Consider the following 22,960-nt stretch of genomic DNA (forward strand, 5'->3'; position numbering starts at 1 on the left):
TTTACCCTGGGCGTGGCCCCCCAGATGTATGTTGTTTAACCGAACTGGGTGAACAATTCTTGTGTTCAGTGTTGTTACTTTCGTTGATACTTTGTGTTGCACGTTTGCTGCTATTTTGTGTGTGCGATATATGCAATTGGATAGGTAACTTTTCATACTCCCTTCGTCCCACGAAACATGAGTCGTATTTGTTTTAGGCCGTCCCACGAAACTTGTTACGTTTTTTTATATGGCAAAAGTTTTTTCCTTTATTCATATTTTTATTTTTTCACTTACCATATTTAACACACTAAATAATATTTTCTTAAATCTCGTGCCCAAAAGAAATGACTCATGTTTCGCGGTATGGAGGGAGTATGAATTTATCACAATTTGAAATAAATTAATGTTTGTAACATATTGCAAAATCATTGAGTTGGTTTTGACTTTTCAATTGATGAAACTTCATCTTGTCTATAGATTGTATATTTTGAACTGCATTCACTACGATATTTCAAATCTTTAATAATTTTCCCAAACAATACATTTCTTATAAGACGATTATTTACAAAATCTACCCAGCGAAAGATAATGGGATTTTTTATTTTTTGCTTTTTGAACAATTTAAGCATTTGATATTATTGATAGTTCAGAACATTTTTGTAAAAATGGGTAATAATTTAGAATTTAAATGGATATTTACCCATTTTTATAATACTATATATCCATGTCCTTTTCAGTTACGTTGAACAAATAATTGAAAAATGCAACCAGAATCACAACACAGCTCACATCATTATTAGAAGATAAACTTGAAAAAAGAAAAGAAGAAATCATCAAGCAAGAAGCATAGACAGAAACCTTTTAATTCAATAAATATGTAACAAAGTTGCTAATGTGTATATATACATAGTAAAACTCATACCTTTTGCAAAGAGAATATGTCTGAGATGCATAATGCTGAAGATGTGTGCAATCTACATTTTACAAACCTTGCTGTCTTCACACATTTCTTTCTGCAACACAAAATTCGGTCATTTAGTAGTTTCAAACATAAAGATTTTTGAAATGCACTTCGATTCTTATGGTTCATCAGTCATGCACATAGCAAACTCCTCGACACTTCTGAGCTACACGCTGTGACAGTATTTATTCAACTAAGCACAAACATTCTCTCTACTAGAGACATGCCAACGTAACTATAAATGGCGTGGACAAGTAAAATGATATACAAGATTGAAAAATATGCATCATTTGTGGATGCAATGCAAGCACATGCATACCTTTTTCCTCCTAGCCTCCAAAACTTCTTCTAGTGGTGGTCGGCCTGCATAACATCAAATAATTTTGCAAGACATCAAATATCAGTGAAGACCGAGACAGTGGAAAAAGGTGGCCTGAAAGACAGGAGAGGAACCTGTGACTTGAAGACGATATTTAGCCCAAACTCCATAAACAGCATCGGCAATGCTTGCTATCTGTGGGTCACACATTGTCATCAATCTACTCAATAGATGAAAGAAGCTTCCAGTTGTGAAAAGAAACAATGTTATTTGAAGATATCGAAGCTGGACTTACAGGTTCATATTTTGTAATGGCATAAACCCATCCCAAACCAACCGCTTCATAAAGTTTTCGGAATGCCTGCATAGGTGAAATCTCTTCTGCGTTATATGCTGCTTCACAGACGAAAAGCATGTAATACATCAATTACATTACAGTATTATCCCTATCGAGTTTCTTTTCCTTTTTTAGTCTGATTTGGGGAGCATGGGAGCAACATATGTTCGAAAATTCGCACCAAGAAAAATGGTAATGGATCATCAACATCAACATGAAGAATGAAAGTAGACTACATTATGGTAACTGAAAACGAATACAACCAAATTAAGATGAATTAATTTTCTTTGGGAAGTTTGTATGCAAAAATTCCGATAAATATTTATTTGAGAAATCAACAACCATAGCTTTAGTGTTCAAGCTTATCAACCAGAAGCACTCATCAAATTTATAACTTGTCGTGAAGAGGTAAGACCGTTTTTCAGGGAAGATTTGCAACCGACAGTTCTGCACACATGACTGTAAATACATAGGCAAATAGATAGGAAAGCTATTTTAAACATCCAGGAATGTGTTAAATACCTAAAACCCACAAGTAAACTAGGTAAGAAATCGATCATCAGAGGGTACTAGGGGTCTATCTATGATAGGCAGATTCAGCAGGAAGATGTAAAATGCAATGGAGTTGACATGATACTAAGAGTGAAACATATAAATAGTAACTGTTAAGAACAGATGCCGTAATATAGCTCGGCGATGAACACACAACAACAAACCTAACAATCTATGAACTCAGATTTACGTGGTTCGGCAAATCAAAGGCCTACATCCACGGCGGAGTCACTGCATTCGATAGATTCAATCAAGTAATTCTCAGCGATTACACTATGAAGATGAATAACACAAAAGTATCTTTCTCTCCAGATCTTACCACTCTTGTTTACACTCTTCCTATACAAATGTATCACAATCTAGAAAAACTCATCAATCCCTAACTAATGGATTGAACACAGCATATATAGAGAAACAGCAAGAAGAAAAACGTGAGCTCCTCGCCAGCTGCAGAAATATCAGTTATAACTAACTTCCCATATTGCAACTAACTCCCTGGACTTCACATATTTGCTGTTAACTCCCCATGCACACGTGGATTGCTCACCACAAATAACAATCTCCACCTTGGTGAGCTAACTCCACCCCATGAATCTACCAAATATCAGTTCCTCCGCAAGAATGCCCCATCACAGGGCTTCCAACTCTTTGCACTTAAGTAAAAGATAACACATTAACCAACTCTAAACAATAGTTGAATTTAGAGCTTGGTAATGCTTTTGTTAACATATCCGCTGCATTTTCATCTGTAGAGACTTTCACCACTTTAACTTTCCCTTTATTCACTATGTCCCTCACGAAATGATACTTTACATCTATGTGCTTCGATCTTTCGTGGAAGGTGTGATGCTTTACAAGATGAATTGCACTCTGACTATCACAGTTCACTTCCACAAACTCTTGTTCAATCCCCAATTCTGACAACATTCCTTTCAACCAAAGAGCCTCTTTCACTGCCTCTGTGAGAGCCATGAACTCTGCCTCTGTTGTAGAAATTGCCACCACAGATTGCAGCATAGATCTCCAACTGACAGCAGATCCAAATAGAGTAAAAATGTAGCCAGTTTGAGACTTTCTTGTGTCTTCGTTTGCTGCATGATCAGAATCTACATATCCCTTCAATGGTTTTCCATCAAAATGTTCTACTTTCCTGAACACTATACCATAGTCAGCTGCTCCTTTTAGATATCTAAACATCCATTTAACTGCATCCCAATGATGTTTCCCTGGTTTAGCCATGTACCTGCTTATCACACTCATTCCATGAGAGAGATCCGGCCTAGTACATACCATAGTATACATCATACTTCCAACTGCATTAGCATATGGTACTTTACACATCTCTCTGATCTCTCTTTCATTATGTGGTTCCTGCTTCTTACTGAGCTTAATATGCTGACCCAAAGGAGTAGAGACAATCTTTGATTCATGCATCCTGAATCTCTTTAAAATCTTTAAGATATAATCTCTCTGCATCAACCATAATTCTCCTGTTCCCTTGTTTCTGACTATATCCATGCCTAGTATCCTTCTAGCATTTCCTAACATTTTCATGTCAAATCTAGACTGTAACTCCTTTTTCAGCAAATCAATTTCTCTTTGGGAATTGCTAGCAATCAACATGTCATCCACATATAAAAGAAGATATGAGATTGCTTTATTCTTGTGTCTCTTAACATAGACACAACTATCATGAAGAGATCTGCTGTAACCAATCTTGGATATCTCTTCATCGAACCTTTTGTACCATTGTCTTGAGCTCTGTCTCAGACCGTATAAAGACTTTTTCAGTAAGCATACTTTCTCTGGATTTTCTGGATTTGTAAACCCTTCCGGCTGGTTCATGTAGATAGTTTCCTCTAGATTCCCATGTAAAAATGCAGTTTTTACATCGAGCTGTTCCAATATCATGTCTTTCTGCACCACCAATGACAGCAAGAGTCTGATAGAGCAGTGCTTCACCACAGGTGAAAATACCTCATTGAAATCCACTCCCTCTCTTTGAGTGAAACCTCTAGCAACCAGCCTAGCCTTGAATCTGATCTTTTCTTGCTCACCATCCATCTCAACCTTTCTTTTGAAAATCCATTTGCAACTAATAAGCTTTTGTTTCTTAGGCTTATCAACAAGCACCCATGTCTTGTTTCTTTCAAGTGATTCTAGCTCCTCTTGCATAGCTAGTATCCAATGCTCTCTGTCTGGACTGTTCATAGCTTCAGTGTAATTTATGGGATCTTGGTACTCAGTTTCCTCGGCAACAGATAGAGCATAAGCAATGAGGTCAGCCTGACTATATCTAGCTGGGGGGTGTATTTCTCTTCTTGTTCTGTCCCTTGCTAACAAGTAATCTTTCAGAGTGTTATCTGATTCTACATCTTCTTCATCAGATGACTCCACCTCCACAGCTTGATCTTCATTTCCTTTTGATGACTGATCTTTCCTCATGTGCTCCACCTCAACATGTGTAATGCTTTGTCTCCCACTAACTGTGGCTGCTGGATCAACTTCGTGGTTAGCTATAAGTGGCATTATTTCTTCCTTAAAGACCACATCCCTGCTCACAAGAATCTTGTTTATGCCAGCTTCATTACACCACAGCCTATAACCCTTGGTGCCTTCCTCATAGCCTAGCATAATGCACTTCAATGCTCTAGCTTCAAGCTTATCTTGTTTCAAGTGCATATATGCCAGACATCCAAAGACCTTCAACTTTGAATAATTTGGAATCCTATTGCTCCACATCTGCTCAGGAATTCCAAAACCAGTTGCTGAGCTTGGGCACTTATTTATCAGTTTAGCAGCTGTTGTTACAGCCTCACCCCAAAATTTCTTGGACAGACCAGAGCTTAGTAGCATGCATCTCACTCTCTCCAAGAGTGTTCTATTCATGCGTTCAATAACACCATTTTGTTGAGGTGTTCCTGGTACAGTTTTGTGCCTCTGCATTCCCTTCTCTTTGCAGAAATCATTGAATTCCTTTGAGAGGAATTCAAGTCCATTGTCAGTTCTTAGACACTTTAGGGATGTACCTTTCTCCACCTCAACAGCTTTGCACCAATCTTTGAACTTAGCTAGTGCATCACTCTTATTCTTGAGTATGTATACCCACACCCTTCTAGAATAATCATCCATAATGGATAGAAAATATCTGCCTCCACCTAGACTTTCAGTCCTAGCAGGACCCCAAAGATCAGCATATGCATAGTCAAGTGGAGCTTGAGATAAATGTTGGCCCACACCAAAAGGTTGCTTCTTACTTTTGCCCAGTATACACTGCTCACACCCATTCTTCTTGAGCCTGCCAGAATATTCAATCTTATTCTGCTTCACCAATTCATTCAGAGCCCTTTCACCAGCATGCCCTAACCTTCTGTGCCAAATCATGCAATCTTCTTTTATATTTGCTTCACATTCACCAACCAAAGTCTCAGCTAGCAGATAATAGAGGCTTGACTTCCTTATGCCTTTCATGATGACTTTATCATCTTTCAGAATGCACAACAGTCCATTATCTGATCTCCAGCTGTAGCCTCTTGATTCCAGAGTACCCAAAGATATCAGGTTCCTCTTTAACTTTGGAATATATCTGACATTAGATAGCCATTTGACATTACCATCATGCAATCTAAGTTTGATATTACCAATTCCTTGAACTGAGCAAACTTCATTATTCCCTAGCATGACTGATCCTGCAGGTTGTATTTTCAAATCAGAGAACCATTCTTTGTTGGGACACATGTGAAAACTACAGCCCGAATCCAAAATCCAATGTTGATCAGTCATTTTATCAACAATATTCAGAGCTTCTGCAGAATCAAACTCTTCAGCTGCATTGGTGGCATTTGTGACTGGAGTCTTCTCATTTTGTTGTTTCTTTTTCCAAGAATAACAGTCCTTTTTCAGGTGCCCAGGCTTCTTGCAAAAGTGACATTTTCTTGTCTCTTTAGTGTCAGAATCCTTCTCTTTTCCTTGCCCAGATTTCTTCCAATCTTGAGCAGGTTTCTTGCCTTTTGCTTTCTTGAATTTCTTCACATTCAAGGCTTCATTCGTGGTTTCTTGTTTCCCTTCATTTGCCTTTTGTAATTCCTTTGCTCTTAGTGCATTTTGCACTTCCTCAAGAGTTATGGAATTTTCTCTCCCAAACAGCATAGCATCTTTAAGATGCTCAAAACTCTTGGGCAAAGCATTAAGAAGTAAAATCGCCTTATCTTCATCTTCAAGTTTAACATCTATATTTTCCAAGTCATCTATAGATTTGTTAAACTCATCCAATTGATCCTCCATTCCTTTTTCCTCAGAAAACTTATAGGAGTACAATCTCTGTTTCATATAAAGGCGATTCGCTAAAGATTTAACCATATACAAGGATTCTAACTTTTGCCATACCTCAGCTGCCGTTTCTTCTTTGGCTACTTCTCGAAGAACTTTATCCGCAAGGCAAAGAATAATGGCGCTGTGAGCTTTCTGCATTTTCTCATCTCTTTCAGCCTTCTTGATGTCTTCAGGAAATCCTTTCTCGCCCTTCAATGCCCCAACAAGACCTTGCTGTACAAGCATTGCCTTCATCTTGATTTTCCAAAGGGCAAAATCGTTCTTGCCGTTAAACTTCTCGGCGTCGAACTTCAGAGAACTCATTGTGTCGCGGATTCGATTCCGGCGGACGGCGCCAATCTGTTAAGAACAGATGCCGTAATATAGCTCGGCGATGAACACACAACAACAAACCTAACAATCTATGAACTCAGATTTACGTGGTTCGGCAAATCAAAGGCCTACATCCACGGCGGAGTCACTGCATTCGATAGATTCAATCAAGTAATTCTCAGCGATTACACTATGAAGATGAATAACACAAAAGTATCTTTCTCTCCAGATCTTACCACTCTTGTTTACACTCTTCCTATACAAATGTATCACAATCTAGAAAAACTCATCAATCCCTAACTAATGGATTGAACACAGCATATATAGAGAAACAGCAAGAAGAAAAACGTGAGCTCCTCGCCAGCTGCAGAAATATCAGTTATAACTAACTTCCCATATTGCAACTAACTCCCTGGACTTCACATATTTGCTGTTAACTCCCCATGCACACGTGGATTGCTCACCACAAATAACAGTAACCTCAACATCTTTTACAACAGTCCCATCCGATTGAATTGCATGGATTCGGCCCATTGCCTGGAATTGGAGAAAAATCAGAAAAAGTTAACCAGGACTGCATCAAAGAAGCATGTCTGTTGTAACTCACATTGTAGGCAACATCCACTGACAGGCATTACCATCACATTTCAGCAATTACATAGTCACAGTAGGTAGAAGATAAATGAACATAACACCATTTTTAGACAACCTTGGCTCATGGGGGAAAAATAAAACGATGTCAAACAACACGTAGGGATTCATATTGAAGCTAAAAACTGTGTTTGTCTAAAGATTCCTTTGCCAAATTGACAAAACCAATCAATACATAGCACAGAATAATGAGCATGGATTCCTAAACATAAAAAAGACAAACATCAGGTTGCAAGAAACATGAGGGAGAGCAATACAGTTTTGTAATCAAGGCCTTGATTATCCTCCGCACTATAGTCATCCGAACTTATGTCCACGAATTTGATAGTTTTATATCCTTCATTCCTCTCCCTCAGCATATTAACCTGATAACCACATGATTTCAAGGTCAAAATTTTTCTTCAAAATCATTAATAAAACCAGAAACAATTCTGATAATCATCATGTGGCATCATTTCATCCAACAGTAAAGTAAAATGTTTGTTTTCTACTTTGGCATTACCTCCCTCATACATAGAGGACACTCCCCATCATAAAGCATCTTAACCTTCCAATTCTCAGATGATCCCTCTCCGATTTCTTTGTTGAGAGGCGAATTATCCACAGCTGATCCATTTACAGCTCGAATCGACAATCTCACTCCTGGAAAATTAAAATAAAAAATTAAATTCCAAAAAATGTCATCCTTTTCGAACCCTAATTTCCAGTAACACAGTCTAAACTTGAACCTCGGAAAGGATTATAAACTTCGAAAAAAATCAACAAAAAATGAAAGCCACCAACAATTCACCACAGAACCTTACAACTTATGCACCACAAAATCACGAAAACCATTTAGGATATGCAGATACCCGATTTATAATTAGGAATTGGGGATGACTTGAGCAAAGGGCTCGAAGCAGAGACAGTATTATATGTTGCTCGGAGATGACGAGGGGCGGAGAAGAGGCGGGTGTTAGCTCGTCTTCCGACGGAGATTGCTCCTCGTAACGCCATTAACGATTCTTACTTGCTTTGTTTGTAGAGAAATGCTGTATAAATTTCTGCATTTTGTGTTTGTGAGTTTTCTGTTGATGCGAACGGTTTTCTGTTACGTGGCGGCACCTTCTTCATTCAAACGATTCGCGGGCTCCGCCGCAATCGGGTCGGGTCCATATTTGTCCCGGCCCGCCCCAGAATTCGAGAATTCGGGTGGGTTTGGTAGGATTTTAAAATATTTTGATGATGTTCGATTATTTCAAATTAAATTGGTTTGTAATTATTAAAGATTAAATTAATTTATGAAATAGGATTAACTTTTTATAGCATTGTTTCAAAATTAAGTATTGAATCGAGTCCATTCAATCGAACAATATATAATAGAATTAAATCTAATTAACCAGGGGCTTAGCTCACCTGGCCACTAGGTCCTCACTTAAGTGATGAGACTCGGGTTCGATCCCCTTTGGGAGTGAATTTGGTCATTTGGGAGCGAATTTGGTCATTGGAGAGATAAGGTGGGTTTGATGAATTCTTGGAGTGTTTGGGGAACTAATTGTTAACATCTAACGTTACTTTATCCGATAAAAAAAAAGAATTAAATCTAATTGAATCCTGCAAACCAAGCCTCCCCTATATTAATTTTTGGTTTGATTTTAAATTTCTCCGATAAAAAAAAAAAGAATTAAATCTAATTGAATCCGGCAAACCAAGCCTCCCCAATATTAATTTTTGGCTTGATTTTAAATTTCAATGTCGAATAAGTATTACAAATTCAAATCCAAACACATGCTAAAAATTATCGAGGTTTAATTTACTTTGGACTATAAAATTAATTTTAATTAGAATAATTAAAAAATTTAAATCGAATACGCAACAATGCTCAAAGTTTGAGGTTTAATGTGCAATTATTTCAAAAATAAGTTGCTGTATAATAATTATTTAAGTTGAATGACATCATTATTATTACTATAGAAATAACACACAAATTTGTGTACAACCGGTTGTATTGTACAATCGGATTGATCCGTACTCATAATAATATTATTTATATAATTTAGGTCAGGATACGGATTCAAATCAAAATACGAGTCAGAATTTAGGTGTAGATGTAACTCGGTCATATGATAGAACTGTAAAATCGATTGTACCCAAGACCTTCTCTGTAAATAATATTGTAGAGTAAATATAATTTAAACTTCTTTGAACTAACAAAAAGCCAACAACCAATCCAGTGACTAAATAAAGAAAAAAAATTCATAAGTAAATAAAAATAATAATAATTTTTTTTCTTTATTTTTAATAACTTAAGATCTAGTACATATCTAATCAAAATCGATCGAGTTAGCTCGATTTGCTCGTTAGCCCAATCGACTTGGGCCAAAAAGTCCGAAATTTTTTAGGGCCGAAAAAATCAATCCTTATACACCCTCTTTTTCGTGTTTATTTTGAATCGACACATCAATTTCGAATTAAATTTACATCCCTAATAATCAATCAAAGTTGGGATTATGCTTTTTTTTTTTAAAGAAAAAAGAAAAGTGGGATTGGGAATTTAACACACTTTTCCCTAAAAAAAAAGAAAAAGAAAAATGGGTCAAAAGTGAGAATACAGAAAAAATTGGGCTATTTTCGGAAATAGAAACAAGAAGCGCTACTCACATCAAACTACTGTGCCCCAAATCTCATCAGCCTGCCACTTCTTTCTGAGCTTAATCTGATTCCTTCGAGAGAAAAAGAAGGGAAAACCATGGCGTTTTTACTCAACAAAACCGCTCTCTCCGCGCTCCGCTTCAATTCCCAGGTACGTGTATGAGCATATCTCGTTTCGATTAGGTTTAATTCCCCCCCCCCCCCCCCTTTCATCGTGGTGTTTATATGTGGAAACAAGCTGTAAAATTTGATGGGTTTGATGTGAAAATATGTACAGAAATCCAATGATGCGCTGGCGCTCTCAAGGCGTGGGTTTCATGTGGAGCCAGGTCCGCGCGAGAAGGCTGTAAGTGATTTCTATTCTCTCAATTGGTATTCTATTTTTTTTTTCTTCTTGTTCGATGGTATTTTGTATGGATATATAAATTGGATCTGAATGCATATGTGGGTAATGGATATGATTCTATTTTTATGGTTGATTGTGGATTTTTGACCCGAAATAAAGAGTTTGAGCTTTTGGTTTTGTGGAAAATCTTTTCGTTTTGTGCAATATTATATGTTTCATTTGTGACGAATCAACTGAATATTGTCTCATATCGATCATAGTTGGAAGTTCAAGCTCAAATATTGAATAATGGTTATGATACATATGATTTGAATTTGAATTGATAATTTTTAATTAGAAAAGGATTTTCTTTGTTTTGTTCTTCTACTTTTGGTAATTCTGGTTCTTAATGACAAGGATTACAGCAGTGTTGTTTCATCAATGCTGTTGTTATGGTAGCTAACTTTCGTGCTTCAATTAGAGTTCTTTGGAAATGATACCTCCTCCCTCGAAAAGAAAAGGAAATTTGCTAGAAGCTATCAAACTGGTCTTTAGATGTATGGATACATATGGAATTGTCCCACACAAATTGATAGCATTTTATGTTGTTAACATGAAGTTTGAAGCGTCTAGGGTGTGCAGATGCTTGTCAAGAGCTTAATCTATCAGAAGGAAGCAACATAATTTTATGATTTTACTTTTCTTCTTGAGCTATCATATATATTTTTCTCAGTAGAGTTGGCCGACGGCTGCAGTTTTAAGGGCAATCGGCATATCTAATGATTGCCTCTTTCTTCCAGAAGAAACAAACTTTGATGGTCTTGATTTTTTCCATTTGACCCTCCAAAGTTCTTTCTTGAATCTCTGATGCAATGTTTTGCTGCCTTGGGGTTCCTATCACTTTGTGATATGCAGCCTCCATGTTTCATTGATCACTTCTTTCTTTCTTTCAGTGCATTTTTGCCTGTAAAATTATACAAGAGGAACTGGATCTATGTTACATTGCTTGTATTGTGGAATGTAATGATGTTGATAAGATTCCACAAAGATTTGAACAATAGCATCTTTTTCCTGGCTATTTTATATTTCACCGTGCATTGTTTGTGCTTTTGTCCCATGTTTTCAGTTTTATCTTTGGGTGTTCACCATATCTTGAATGGTTCAATTGTTTTTCAGCTCTTGGCGGAGGACTCTTCTCTAAGACGCTTCAAATCACATAAGCAAGGAGTACGACGACTCAGAGTTGTAGGAGATGTTCTTACTGTTGTAGTTGTAGCCGGTATGTTTATCCTATAACGCTATATCTGTTCCTTAGGCTGTATACCTCTTGTTGTTTGGTTTTCTCCTAAAAGCACTTTATTATTTGTCTAATATGCTAGTTATAGACTGTTTAATTACTTTATCTTTTATAAAGCAGTTGAATCTTGAATCTGAAGTGTTTCGTTTCGTCATTAGCCATCCTGATGATTCTGTATGATACACGCGAGGAATGGTTTTACATTTGAATTAACTTGATCACCAAGTCTTCTAAAATGCTTGTGATTGCAGCCTAGATTATTTGAAAATGTGACATTGGTTGAAAAATTTTAACTCTTAAGTTGGTTTCATGTTGTGAGGACCTTTGAGTTCTAATCCGATTTCGTATATCATCATTGTTTTGTGGATCCGATTGTTGAAAAGATTTATATGATAAAGATCAAATTGTAAACTGTGACTGTTAGGGTAATCTAGCTTGTTGTCCTTTAGCAGAGTATCTCACTTCTCCTGTGTTTGCTTTTGCTCAGGATGCTGCTACGAGATCTATGATAGAGCAGTTAGGCGAGAGGAAGTCCGTAAGAAGGCGACTTAGAGTGTGTGCCAGTTTGATATTTTTGCTCTAGCAACTTGTTCCAACTCTATTGCTGGTACTGAAATAAATGCAAAAAAAACAACTAATTTTCATGGCTCGGTTGTGATCTTTCAGCTACAAGATTGTTCGTGGAAATTTTTCTGTATTGATTTATTGCATTAACTTGCTTTAATCTCACAAACTATATGTTTTGTGATGAATCTCACAAACTATATGTTTTGTGATGAATCTCACTCTAGAAATATCTGCCATCCTAGAAATAACATTATTCACCTGGAAAATTGTTTTCATTCTGTATCCAATCTTGCAAGCTAAAAGTAGGTAATTGAAGATATGGATGCTATCATGTTTTTATTTGTTTATACTTTAATTTAGTAATATATAGCCATTTAAAATCAGATTTTTAGTGTTCGTCGTTCTTCTCGTTCCCCAACCATGGAAACACTTGCGTTTATGTTGCTTTCGAAGAAGAATGTAATGGACGCAACTTCAAAGAGGGAATATCGGAGATAATGATTTTTTGGGGAACAACTGTGGGAGAATGTTGCGAAACAAAGAACACAAAGCCTTCGGCACATTTGCATTGTACCCTGCCCGGATCCTAACCCAACTAGACTATCCTGTTCGGATGTCAAGTATTAGTGTCATTTCGATGTAGTGTTATTGTCATTTCAGTATAGTGTTGGTGTCATTTCGAGATAATGTTATTTATATAATATGATAGTATCATTTGTAAAACAAAATAGTGTTAGTTAGTGTTAGTGTCATTCCAAGAAAAAACGGGTCAAAATAGTTCAGCTGGGTCAGGATCCGAGTATGGTGCAACCCGAGTGTACAGGAGACTATCTCAATAAAGAAATATAACTTTTTTTGATTAGCTTCTGCTTGGCGGAAGAAGGCCGTTGATACCAAATATAAAATCAAACACAGCAAAATTTACAATTTCATTTCCTGCTATCAATTTGGGAGATAATCTGTTGACCCTGGCAACGTTTTGTAAATAACCATCTTGGCTGCCTCAGTCCAGCGCCTTAATGTTTCTGATGTCATTTGGTGTTCTTCATAGTCTCTCTTGGCGGCGGTATGTGTCTTCGGGATATGTTTCCTTGATGATATTTGGAATTGAAGGCCCTCATTTCCTAGACTCTCTTCTTCTTCCTTTATTTTCATCGCCGAAATCTCAGCAGACTCGCTGCATCTAACCACGCTGATCATTTCAAGCGTCGGAATTTCTCCAATATCCAAAGGGATCGCTTCCAGGTGCTTCAATCCTTCAAGTCTAAGCTTCTTCAAAACTGGGAAATGGGAGCTGTCTGCATCCCAACATCTCAGATCACATTTGATAATGCTCAAGAATCTAAGGCGGCGAAACTCCCCGTTAACCGGACTCCACCTCTGTCCCTTGACGGAATAAACTAACTCGAGAGCTTCTAATTGGGGCAAAGAACCGATGATTGTTACATCATTCCAGTCAAGACTGCAGTGTGCCAGTAACAGCTTCTTCAGAGATACCGGAAATGCACACTTGAGCCGATCTGCATTGCATGAGGATTGGTTAGGAAAGGTGGAAACTACTAGCTTTAGTGATTGAAGTTCATGTAGGCTGCCAAGATTGTGGAGATGGTCGAACAAGCAATCATCATATCCCTCCAACTCATCTTCGTAGATTAGATGCAATTTGTTGGTGTTGGGAATTCTCTTACACACCTCCTCACTCAACCTCAAATTTACTGCTTTTATCAGTGTCTGTAAGTTTCCCATGACAACAGAGTCATTTGGAGAAGGAGGAGGATGGGGAAGATAAATCCGTGAGCACTCCACATGCCTAAGTTGTGACAAGCTCCAAATTTCAATTGGTGCAACGACAAGTCTCGCATGAATTGACAATGTTTGTAGGTTCCAAATGAAGGATATTGAAGAAGGAAGCCTTACCAAGATGCGGAAGTACGGTTGGAAAGTAAGGCACCGCAGGTTCAAGTTCTGAATTATATCCTCCGCGGAACAGTCGCTAGCCATAGTCAAAACCCTCAACAACTTAAACACAACCGGCAGCTTCGACCCTCTGCACACCAGAGAACGAAGAAGCTGCGCTGACATCAGAGCATCAGACATCTCATGAACATCTTCACTCTTGATGAAGTCATGACATATGAACCGACGCTCCTTACTCATGTTGTCGAGTGCCCTCTTGGCATAGAAGAACCTGCCTTTCTCAGAGACTTTCAAGCACAGATCTCTTATCAGATCGTGAAGTCGACAAGACCTAATCTTCCCATTATATCGATATCTGCCAACAAGAACAAGATTCCTGTCAACTAAGTCATTCAAGTACCCCTCTGCAATCTCTTCTAACATTTGGGCTCTCTTCGGCTTGATAAATCCTTCAGCAACCCAAAGTTTGATGATTCGTGATGCACGAATCTCACGGTCCTCCCGGAAAATCCCCATATAAAGAAAACATGGTTTCAGATGAGGGGGCAAGTGATTTTAGCTTAAAGATAACACATCTAAGATCTCTTGCTTCTCCATTGAATTGGGGATTGATTTTATATTCTCGGCAACATCCTCCCAGAATCCTACAGTCCTAGGCGATTTGAGAAGAAACCCTCCAATCACAACAATTGACAAGGGTAGTCCTCTGCACAATCTAACAATCTCATTTCCCACACTTTCTAGTTGAGGATAAGGGCAATGTTCTTGCTGGAAAGCGTTTCTGCAAAACAACACCCAACTTTGATCCTTTTTTAAAGGTTTCATGGTGATGCAAGAACTAGAGCCACAATCACTAGCCACATCCGACAACCTAGTAGTTAAAACGATCCGACTTCCATTCCCATTATCAGGAAAGTAACGCCTCACCTCATCCCAAGCTTCGACACTCCATATGTCATCTAATACAATCAGATATCGTCTACCACATAAAGTCTGATGCAACTTTAGCCCTAAATCATTTCCACTTCCACTTTGGCCTATGCTAGAGAGAAGTTTTGAAAAGATTTCTTGTGCACTGTATTGTTGAGATACAGTAGCCCAAGCTCGAATGTCAAAGTATCTCTGGATGAGTGAATTTTCATAAACATTTAGAGCAAGCGTGGTCTTACCCGTGCCGCCCATCCCCACAATCGAGACGATGTGCTGCTTGGGCTGATGTATGGTGAGCTTGTCCATGATGTGGATCACGTCGTCTTCGAGTCCCACCGGAGAAGCCTTTCCGGTGGTGGTGGTGAGAGGTTGTTTCTCCTCCACAACATCCTTGTCACCATGTGTAGCTTGCTCCTCTCTCACTCGCCATTTCTCCTTAAGCTCAGCACCCTTTTTCATGATACCATCCATTTCTTCAATTATTTGTTGCAGATCCGACAACGAGCATCCATGACTGGATCCAGCATGAATTTGATCGACAATGTGTGATTCAATAACATCTTCAGCTGCGTGAGCTGCAGATGCGATTTGACTCTCCAGATCTGATGCTTCTTTGCTACCTCCATCAATATTACTGTTGGTAATCAAGTCGAGCAAGCCATCAGCCTTTTCCCCAAGCGATTCAATCTGTTTCTTGTCGAATACAGTTGAAAGGCGAGGATGGCTCATTATCTGCTCAATATTGTTCATCAAAGAAACCAGAGCTGCATAAGCTGCCATCTCAAATCCTTCGATTAAGCAGCAGACTGCAATTGAAATTCGATGAATCTGAACGATGGTTATACTGAGATCTGAATTATATTGAAATTCTTTTAGAAATATTAGTTTTATAAAATCTATCAAATTTTCAAAATTTGTTTTGTAAAAGTTTAAAAAATATATATTTATAAAAGAACATTTTGGGTAGTAGTGGTTAGCATTATTATATATTTTTTTTGTTATTAGAATCAATATTTGCTTAAGTAAAATGGTTATTTCAATATTTGTAGATAATTTAAGATACATTTACTTTTCATGATTTAAAATATACATAATTGAGAATTTTTATCCTTATTAATGGGATTTCTCCAATCCCCTTTCAATTGGATAAGACTCAAGCCTTTTATCTTAAACAATAGAAATGATCAAGGGTATTGAGATATCTTAAAATTTGAATTCATCTTAATAAATAATGAGTTAACATATACTCTCTCCGTCCCGCCCAAGATGCTACATATTCCTTTTCGGGTCATCCCAACGAAGATGATACATTTCTATATTTGGCAAAAATAAGGAATTTTAAACACTTAATTAACACTAATTAAGTATTATCTTATTACCTTCTCTCTCTTACTTTATCACTTTATTACTTTCTCTTTCTTATTTTATCACTTTATTACATTCTCTTTCTTATTTTATCACTTTATTACACTCTCTCACCTACTTTATCACTTTATTATTACACACTTAAAATACTAATCTACAACTCCTTAAATTTCGTGCCGAAAAACAAATGTATCGTCTTGGCCGCGACGGAGGGAGTATATGCTATCTTTCCCTATTAAGTTAACCCTCAATAGTAAACGCCTCCTTGTACTATCAAAATTATATATCTTCTTCCCAAAGTCTCATTCCTAACTAATGCCATGCATATTTTTATAATTTGATGGATCTATAAGGTAGCAAGGGCCTCCTAAGAGTAATATTTATAGAAGCTCTTAATTATTTTGAAAGAATTAGGTATGTAGGCTATAAATGAATACATAACTCCACATAAAAGATTGTCAAACTAATGAATTAATTTAATTTGAAAATTGAAAGTTGAAAGTTGAACAAAAAAATTAGTACGATTACTAGCTTGATGAATTAATGTACAAATGTTGCTTAAAGTAATTTTTGAATATATCATAATAGTAGTGCATTATTTTATGTCAAACTAATGCATTATTTTCCATATCTTCTTCCAATGGTAATTACTAATTAGCATCTACGTCAAAATTAGAGAAATATCGCATAAAGTTGTGTGTTATATTATTTATCCATAATAATTTTTTAAGTGCACATTCTGAAGATATGTTATCCATAATCATATCCTTAAGTATTTACATTTTTTTAAATCTTTATTTTGAGGGTTTAAATTATTGTTTCTTTTAATATATAGTAATGTAATCATATTCAAAACTTTTAATATATACTAATGTATTAAATTAAAATAATATCTATAGTAATAATAATAGAATTTTTGTAGGAATAAAAATAGAACTTAAATTAACACCCTAGAAGTCAGTATAAAAACTTCAAATCCAAATTGCGAATTAATTAGATGAATAGAATTAAATGAAATATCCTTTATATTGATGTGTAACTTTTCTATATGAGTTGGTCTTACATGAGACTGGTTCTCACCAGGAGCGAATAAATAAAAAGCATCTGCTACTCTACAAATAACATTTGTTAGCTCAGTGGTACGCTCCTTCATCTATCATCTCTCGTTGGTTCAATTCTTCGTTGCAACAATATTTTTTTGCTTTTTTTTATATATATTATGATACATATTAAAACATTACATTTCTTCATATCAATGGTTACCTTATCTTACGATAATAATTACTTGACCAAATAAATGAAAAGTACAAGTTCTCATGGGTAAAAATGACAATCATCGCGAAAAAAAAAAAAAAAAATTTCATCACAACAATAATTACTTTGAATTATCCATATTTTTTCAACCGGCCTGAGACCCGCGACCTGCGCCCAGACCCCGCTGACCCGCGCCCCAACCCTTCCCCGACCCTCTCATCCATACACTCGATCAGTCTCACCCATGTTTTTGCCTTTTTATCCAATCAAATTATTTATGTAATTTAACTTTACTAATTTTATTTTCATAGAAGGATAAAAATACTATTATTTGATATTATTTATCTAACTAAAAAATATTTCCTCAATGTCTTTATGTATTTTTCGAATCTTTTTGTGTATATAGATTTAGATTTTAGTAGGACTTAATAACATACTTTGTTGAGTTTTTCTTTATAAATTTATTGAATTTATATAGTAAATTTGTTTAAAAAATTAATATAAGTCATGGATTTAAATAATAGATTTATATGTGATAAATATAGATAAGATCGAACTTGTTTAGAATTTTGTTTGGAGTTGAATTCTTTTATGTTCATTATTATGACAATAATCAACTAAATAAAAAAGATTAGAATAATAATAATACTATGATATTACACTATTGTCCTTAAAATAGATTAAGAAATAGGGACATATTAGGAAAATCAAATTTTGTAAAACAAGGCTATTTTATAATAGGTATAGATCTAAATTATTGAAGAGATCTGAATTTCTGGACAGTCATATTCCTTGCTATCATAAATTATTGAAGAGATCTGAATTATTGTGAAAAATTAATAAATTTCTGGACGGTCATATTTGAATGCCCTTGCTGTCATTTTCCTTGAAGAAACGAGCTGACTTTGTAATACGCTGCGTATTATAGTCACGTTATAGAGAACGTGAAACTCCACTTCCTCACGATCACGCAAGAGAGTTTTTTACAATTTTGATATCTGATATCCTTCAAAAGACGACAACCCTAGCTTTTAATCTTCAACTACATTCAAAAGAAAAGCTAGTCCTACACTACGAGCCTCACAAATCAGCCCACATCCAAAATATAAAGTAAGCCCAAGCCCAATTAAAATAAAACAACGATAAAAGAAACTAAGGAACTTGATCAGCATCGATGGTAGCGCAGGGGCTTCTTGATCTCGCGACGAGGTCTCTCTATCGCGATGGTTCCGTGGATGTTTCTTATTGGCTTTTTGTTCCATCCGATGTTGCACCATCCGCAGATACTCCTTGAGCTGAAACAAAAATTTATCACGCTCCAATAACAGAGATTCAAGAGCCTCCACAGCAGTGGAGCCCGGCTCATAGCGTGGCATTAAGGAAGGTGCACGACCATACATGGCTTGAAAAGGACTCATATTTATACTCGTGTGGAAAATAGTATTATAAGTAAATTCAGCCCATCCTAAAATTTCAGACCACTTCTGCGGCCTGTCTGAAGTCATGGCTCGTAAATATTGCTCCAAGCTGTGATTCACGACCTCCGTTTGCCCGTCGGTCTGTGGATGATATGCGGAGCTATGTTTGAGAGTTGTACCGCTAAGCTTGAATAATTCTGCCCAGAATTTGATGAGAAAAACTGGGTCCCTGTCTGAAATTATGGAAGAAGGGAATCCATGCAACTTCACAACCATATCAGTGAATAAACGTGCTACCTTTGCTGCCGTAAACCCATTAGCGAGGGCCCCAAAATGTGCTGCCTTTGTTAGCCGATCAACCACTACCAAGATAACAGAATACCCGTGCAAAATAGGCAAGTGTGTGATAAAATTCATGGTTAGATCGTTCCATGGGAAGTGGTTGTAAAAGTCCAACTGGGGCAACTGTGACGCTTTTCACTTGCTGGCACACCACACAGTGATGAATAAATGTTTCGACGTCCCTTCGCATTTTAGGCCAATAAAACAAGGCAGATAACCCAACTAATGTTTTCTTGATGCCTCCATGACCCGAAAGTGGTGTACAATGAAATTCATGTAATAACTTGAGCTTCAATGCAGATGTAGAGGGCAAATAATATCGAGATTTATATGTGAGCAGCCCATCCACGATCGCAAAATCAACCCCTAACTCTCGGCGATCCATCTGTTGGTGTAAGGCCACCATGTCAGCATGGGTTTCGTTCTCCTGTCGTAATGCAGCCAAGGATCGGCAAACTTTCAATTGTGAAGCAACTCGACTCTGTAACAGTTATGGCTTCCGCCATATGGATACTCACAGCTTCATCGTCCGGAGCCCGGGATAAAGCATCAGCAACTATGTTTTGCTTGCCCGGTTTATATTCAATGGAAAAAATCAAAGCCCAAGAGTTTACGTACATATTTTTGTTGCTCCGGTGTGTGGATTTGTTGTTGCAAAATGTCTTTAAGGCTGCGGTGATCGGTTCGGATAGTAAACCGACGACCCAACAAGTATTTACGCCATTTTCCAACGGCTTCGGTGATTGCATATAGTTCTTTGATGTAGGTGAATGTCCCTTGCAACTGTATGCCCAATTTTCGACTATGATAGGCAATGGGCAGCCCGTTTTGGAGTAACACAACACCAATGCCCATATTCGAAGCATCTGTTTCAATCGTAAACGACAAACTAAAATTAGGGAGCTGTAAGACCGGGGTTATTGACATTGCCTTTTTCAGCGCATGAAATACTTGAGAAGTTGCTTCAGTCCATTTAAAATTATCGTTGCATAATAAATCTGTCAAAGGTGAGGCAATTGAAGCATAACCCTTCACAAATTTTCGATAATAACCTGTAAGTCCCACAAAGCCACGAACATGGTTCACCATCCCTGGTTCAGTCCAATCCATCATAGCCTCAATTTTCTTTGGATCCACTTGTACACCTCCTGCACTTACCACATGCCCAAAATAGTCCACGACCTCTCCCCAAAATTGCACTTAGAAAGCTTTACAAAAAAATGATTAGATTGCAAGCATTGTAAAACAGACCGTAAGTGCTCCACATGTTCCTCTTCGGATGAGCTATAAATGAGAATGTCGTCAAAGAACACCACCACAAAACGACGTAGAAACTCCTTAAGTAAGAAATTCATGGTTGCTTGAAATGTTGAAGGAGCGTTGGTTAGACCGAAGGGCATGACCACAAACTCATAGTGGCCCTCGTGTGTGCGAAAAGCAGTTTTGAAAATATCCTTCGCGTGCATTCGAATTTGGTGATAGCCGGCCCGAAGATCTAGTTTAGAGAACATCCGTGAGCTGCCTAGTTCATCGAGTAACTCATCCACGGTGGGAATATGAAACTTATCCTTGATAGTGACGACATTCAATGCTCGATAATCTACACAAAAACGGAATGATCCATCCTTTTTCTTTACGAGCAGCACCGGAGAAGAAAAAGGACTCTGACTCTGTCGAATAAGGCCTTGAGCAAGCATGTCGCGTACCAATTTTTCCATCTCATTTTTCTGATAATAAGGGTAGCGGTAAGGGCAAACATTCACGGGTTTAGAGTTGGATTCTAGATGAATTCGATGTTCAAAAAGTCGTTGTGGCGGTAATCCACTAGGCTCAGTAAAGACATCTTTGAATTCTGTCAGAATTCCACGAAGACTCAATGGAACCGAATCCATACCTTGTGCGCAAGACGTTGGAGTGACCGGTGACTCAACTTGGCAAACATAGACTTCGAACACCTCAGCCAACAAGTCACGTTTAATCATACCTTGTAACATATGGAAGCTAACCTCTTTATTGCCCAAAGTGGTGTCACCTTTTAATACCACTTTCTTGCGTTTCCATTGGAATTCCATTTGAGCATTTTTGTAATCATGTGTGACGCGACCAAGTTCCTCAAGCCATTGGACACCAAGAATGACATCGGGACCTCGAATAGGTAAAATGAATAAGTCAAGTGAAAATGTTGTACCTTGGAGATCAATCGAGACGCCTGTGCACTTATGTTTACAAATGAGAGAGTCGCCATTCCCAATATATACACGAAAATCATGGGTTGGTTGAATAGGCAATTGTAACTTCTCCGCAAGCGCACGTTGTATAAAGTTATGAGTACTCCCATTGTCAATCAACACTTGAAACCGTTGAGTACCACGCCGGCCAAACAAGCGGAGGGAGCACGGCAGACCTTTGCTGGAAAGAGTATGCAAACTAGAAACATCACCGGTTATAACCACATCTAGGGGGTCAGGTGCGTCATCCTCAAAACAGTTGTTGGTGTCATCATCAACTGTATCGAGCTCTTCGCCATCCAGAAGCATGACGGATCCTCTAGTCTTACAACGGTGGTTGACGGACCAACGTTCATCACAATTGAAACAGAGGCCACGCTCCCGTTTTTCACGCAACTCAGCCCGTGATAACGTTCGAATTGGGATGGTGTTGGTGTCCCGCTTAGGGGCTGGTGAGCTAGAGGTGGGAGGCGTTACCGAGGTACTAGTAATTGGCACCGTTGTGCGAGGAGATGTCCCAATCGGAGTAGGAAAAGAGACACGACTACTAGCGCGTGGCATAGTGCGGAAGTCAGCCTGATTGTCCAAAAATTTGCCCTAAAAAACTCTAGCCAAAGCAAATGTTTCATCCAAAGTACTTGGTCGATTCAGCTGCAATTCACGGCGCACGTGAGGGTTGAGGCCAGATATATAGAATGAAATTAACAGGGCCTCTGAAACAGTACTAGTGCGTGCCATGAGAGATTCAAATTCAGATTGATAATTATCAACGGAGTTGTGTTGAGTAAATTTTGCGAGTTGTCCCCCCGGATCCTCAAAAGGCGAAGCCCCAAAACGAGATTTCACCCTCGACAAAAAATTAGACCAAGATGAAGCATTTTTTGTGATTTCAACCACTGGAACCAAGTGGATGCCTTACCGTCAAGATGGAACGCGACGATATGTATTCATTGATTTTCGGGCGTATTGTGGTAAGAAAAATACTCCTCAATTTGAAACACCCAAGAGTGTGGATCTTCACCCCCAAAGCGAGGAACATCGAGACGAACAGAGGATACCCGAAATGGTGGTGGAGGTTCATTCATCCCTGATCCAGAGGTATGTGTTGACTTGATGAGTCCGATAATTTCATCTAACTGTTTCTGAAACCCAGCTTGGGATTGGCGGAGTTGTTGTTGGCCCTCTGAGCTAAGACGCACAAAGTCGTCCACCTGGGCACTAAGCGCGCCGAACTTCTGCT

The 22,960-nt window shown here is 37.8% G+C and overlaps 3 protein-coding genes across 3 annotated transcripts; 1 reads left to right on the top strand and 2 right to left on the bottom strand.

The window, feature by feature from the left end:
* Window positions 1–829: 829 nt before the first annotated feature.
* On the bottom strand, window positions 830–8,532 carry LOC130999373 (uncharacterized protein At5g50100, chloroplastic-like). The gene is made up of 8 exons (XM_057924905.1): window positions 8,298–8,532; window positions 7,949–8,088; window positions 7,704–7,811; window positions 7,276–7,332; window positions 1,558–1,623; window positions 1,397–1,457; window positions 1,263–1,306; window positions 830–995 (listed from the first exon to the last, which is right to left on the bottom strand). The coding sequence occupies exons 1-8, from the start codon at window positions 8,440–8,442 to the stop codon at window positions 957–959; spliced, it is 660 nt and encodes a 219-aa protein (XP_057780888.1). The 5' UTR covers window positions 8,443–8,532; the 3' UTR covers window positions 830–956.
* Window positions 8,533–10,006: 1,474 nt separating this feature from the next.
* LOC130999389 (succinate dehydrogenase subunit 7A, mitochondrial-like) lies at window positions 10,007–12,451 on the top strand. The gene is made up of 4 exons (XM_057924924.1): window positions 10,007–10,228; window positions 10,355–10,423; window positions 11,579–11,681; window positions 12,187–12,451. The coding sequence occupies exons 1-4, from the start codon at window positions 10,175–10,177 to the stop codon at window positions 12,249–12,251; spliced, it is 291 nt and encodes a 96-aa protein (XP_057780907.1). The 5' UTR covers window positions 10,007–10,174; the 3' UTR covers window positions 12,252–12,451.
* A 757-nt stretch (window positions 12,452–13,208) lies between these two features.
* LOC130998780 (putative late blight resistance protein homolog R1C-3) lies at window positions 13,209–14,699 on the bottom strand. Its single transcript, XM_057924187.1, has one exon. The coding sequence runs from the start codon at window positions 14,697–14,699 to the stop codon at window positions 13,209–13,211; it is 1,491 nt and encodes a 496-aa protein (XP_057780170.1).
* Between the last annotated feature and the right edge of the window lie 8,261 nt (window positions 14,700–22,960).

Source organism: Salvia miltiorrhiza, chromosome 8 (assembly GCF_028751815.1).
Source record: "Salvia miltiorrhiza cultivar Shanhuang (shh) chromosome 8, IMPLAD_Smil_shh, whole genome shotgun sequence".
NCBI classification, from domain to species: Eukaryota; Viridiplantae; Streptophyta; class Magnoliopsida; order Lamiales; family Lamiaceae; genus Salvia; species Salvia miltiorrhiza.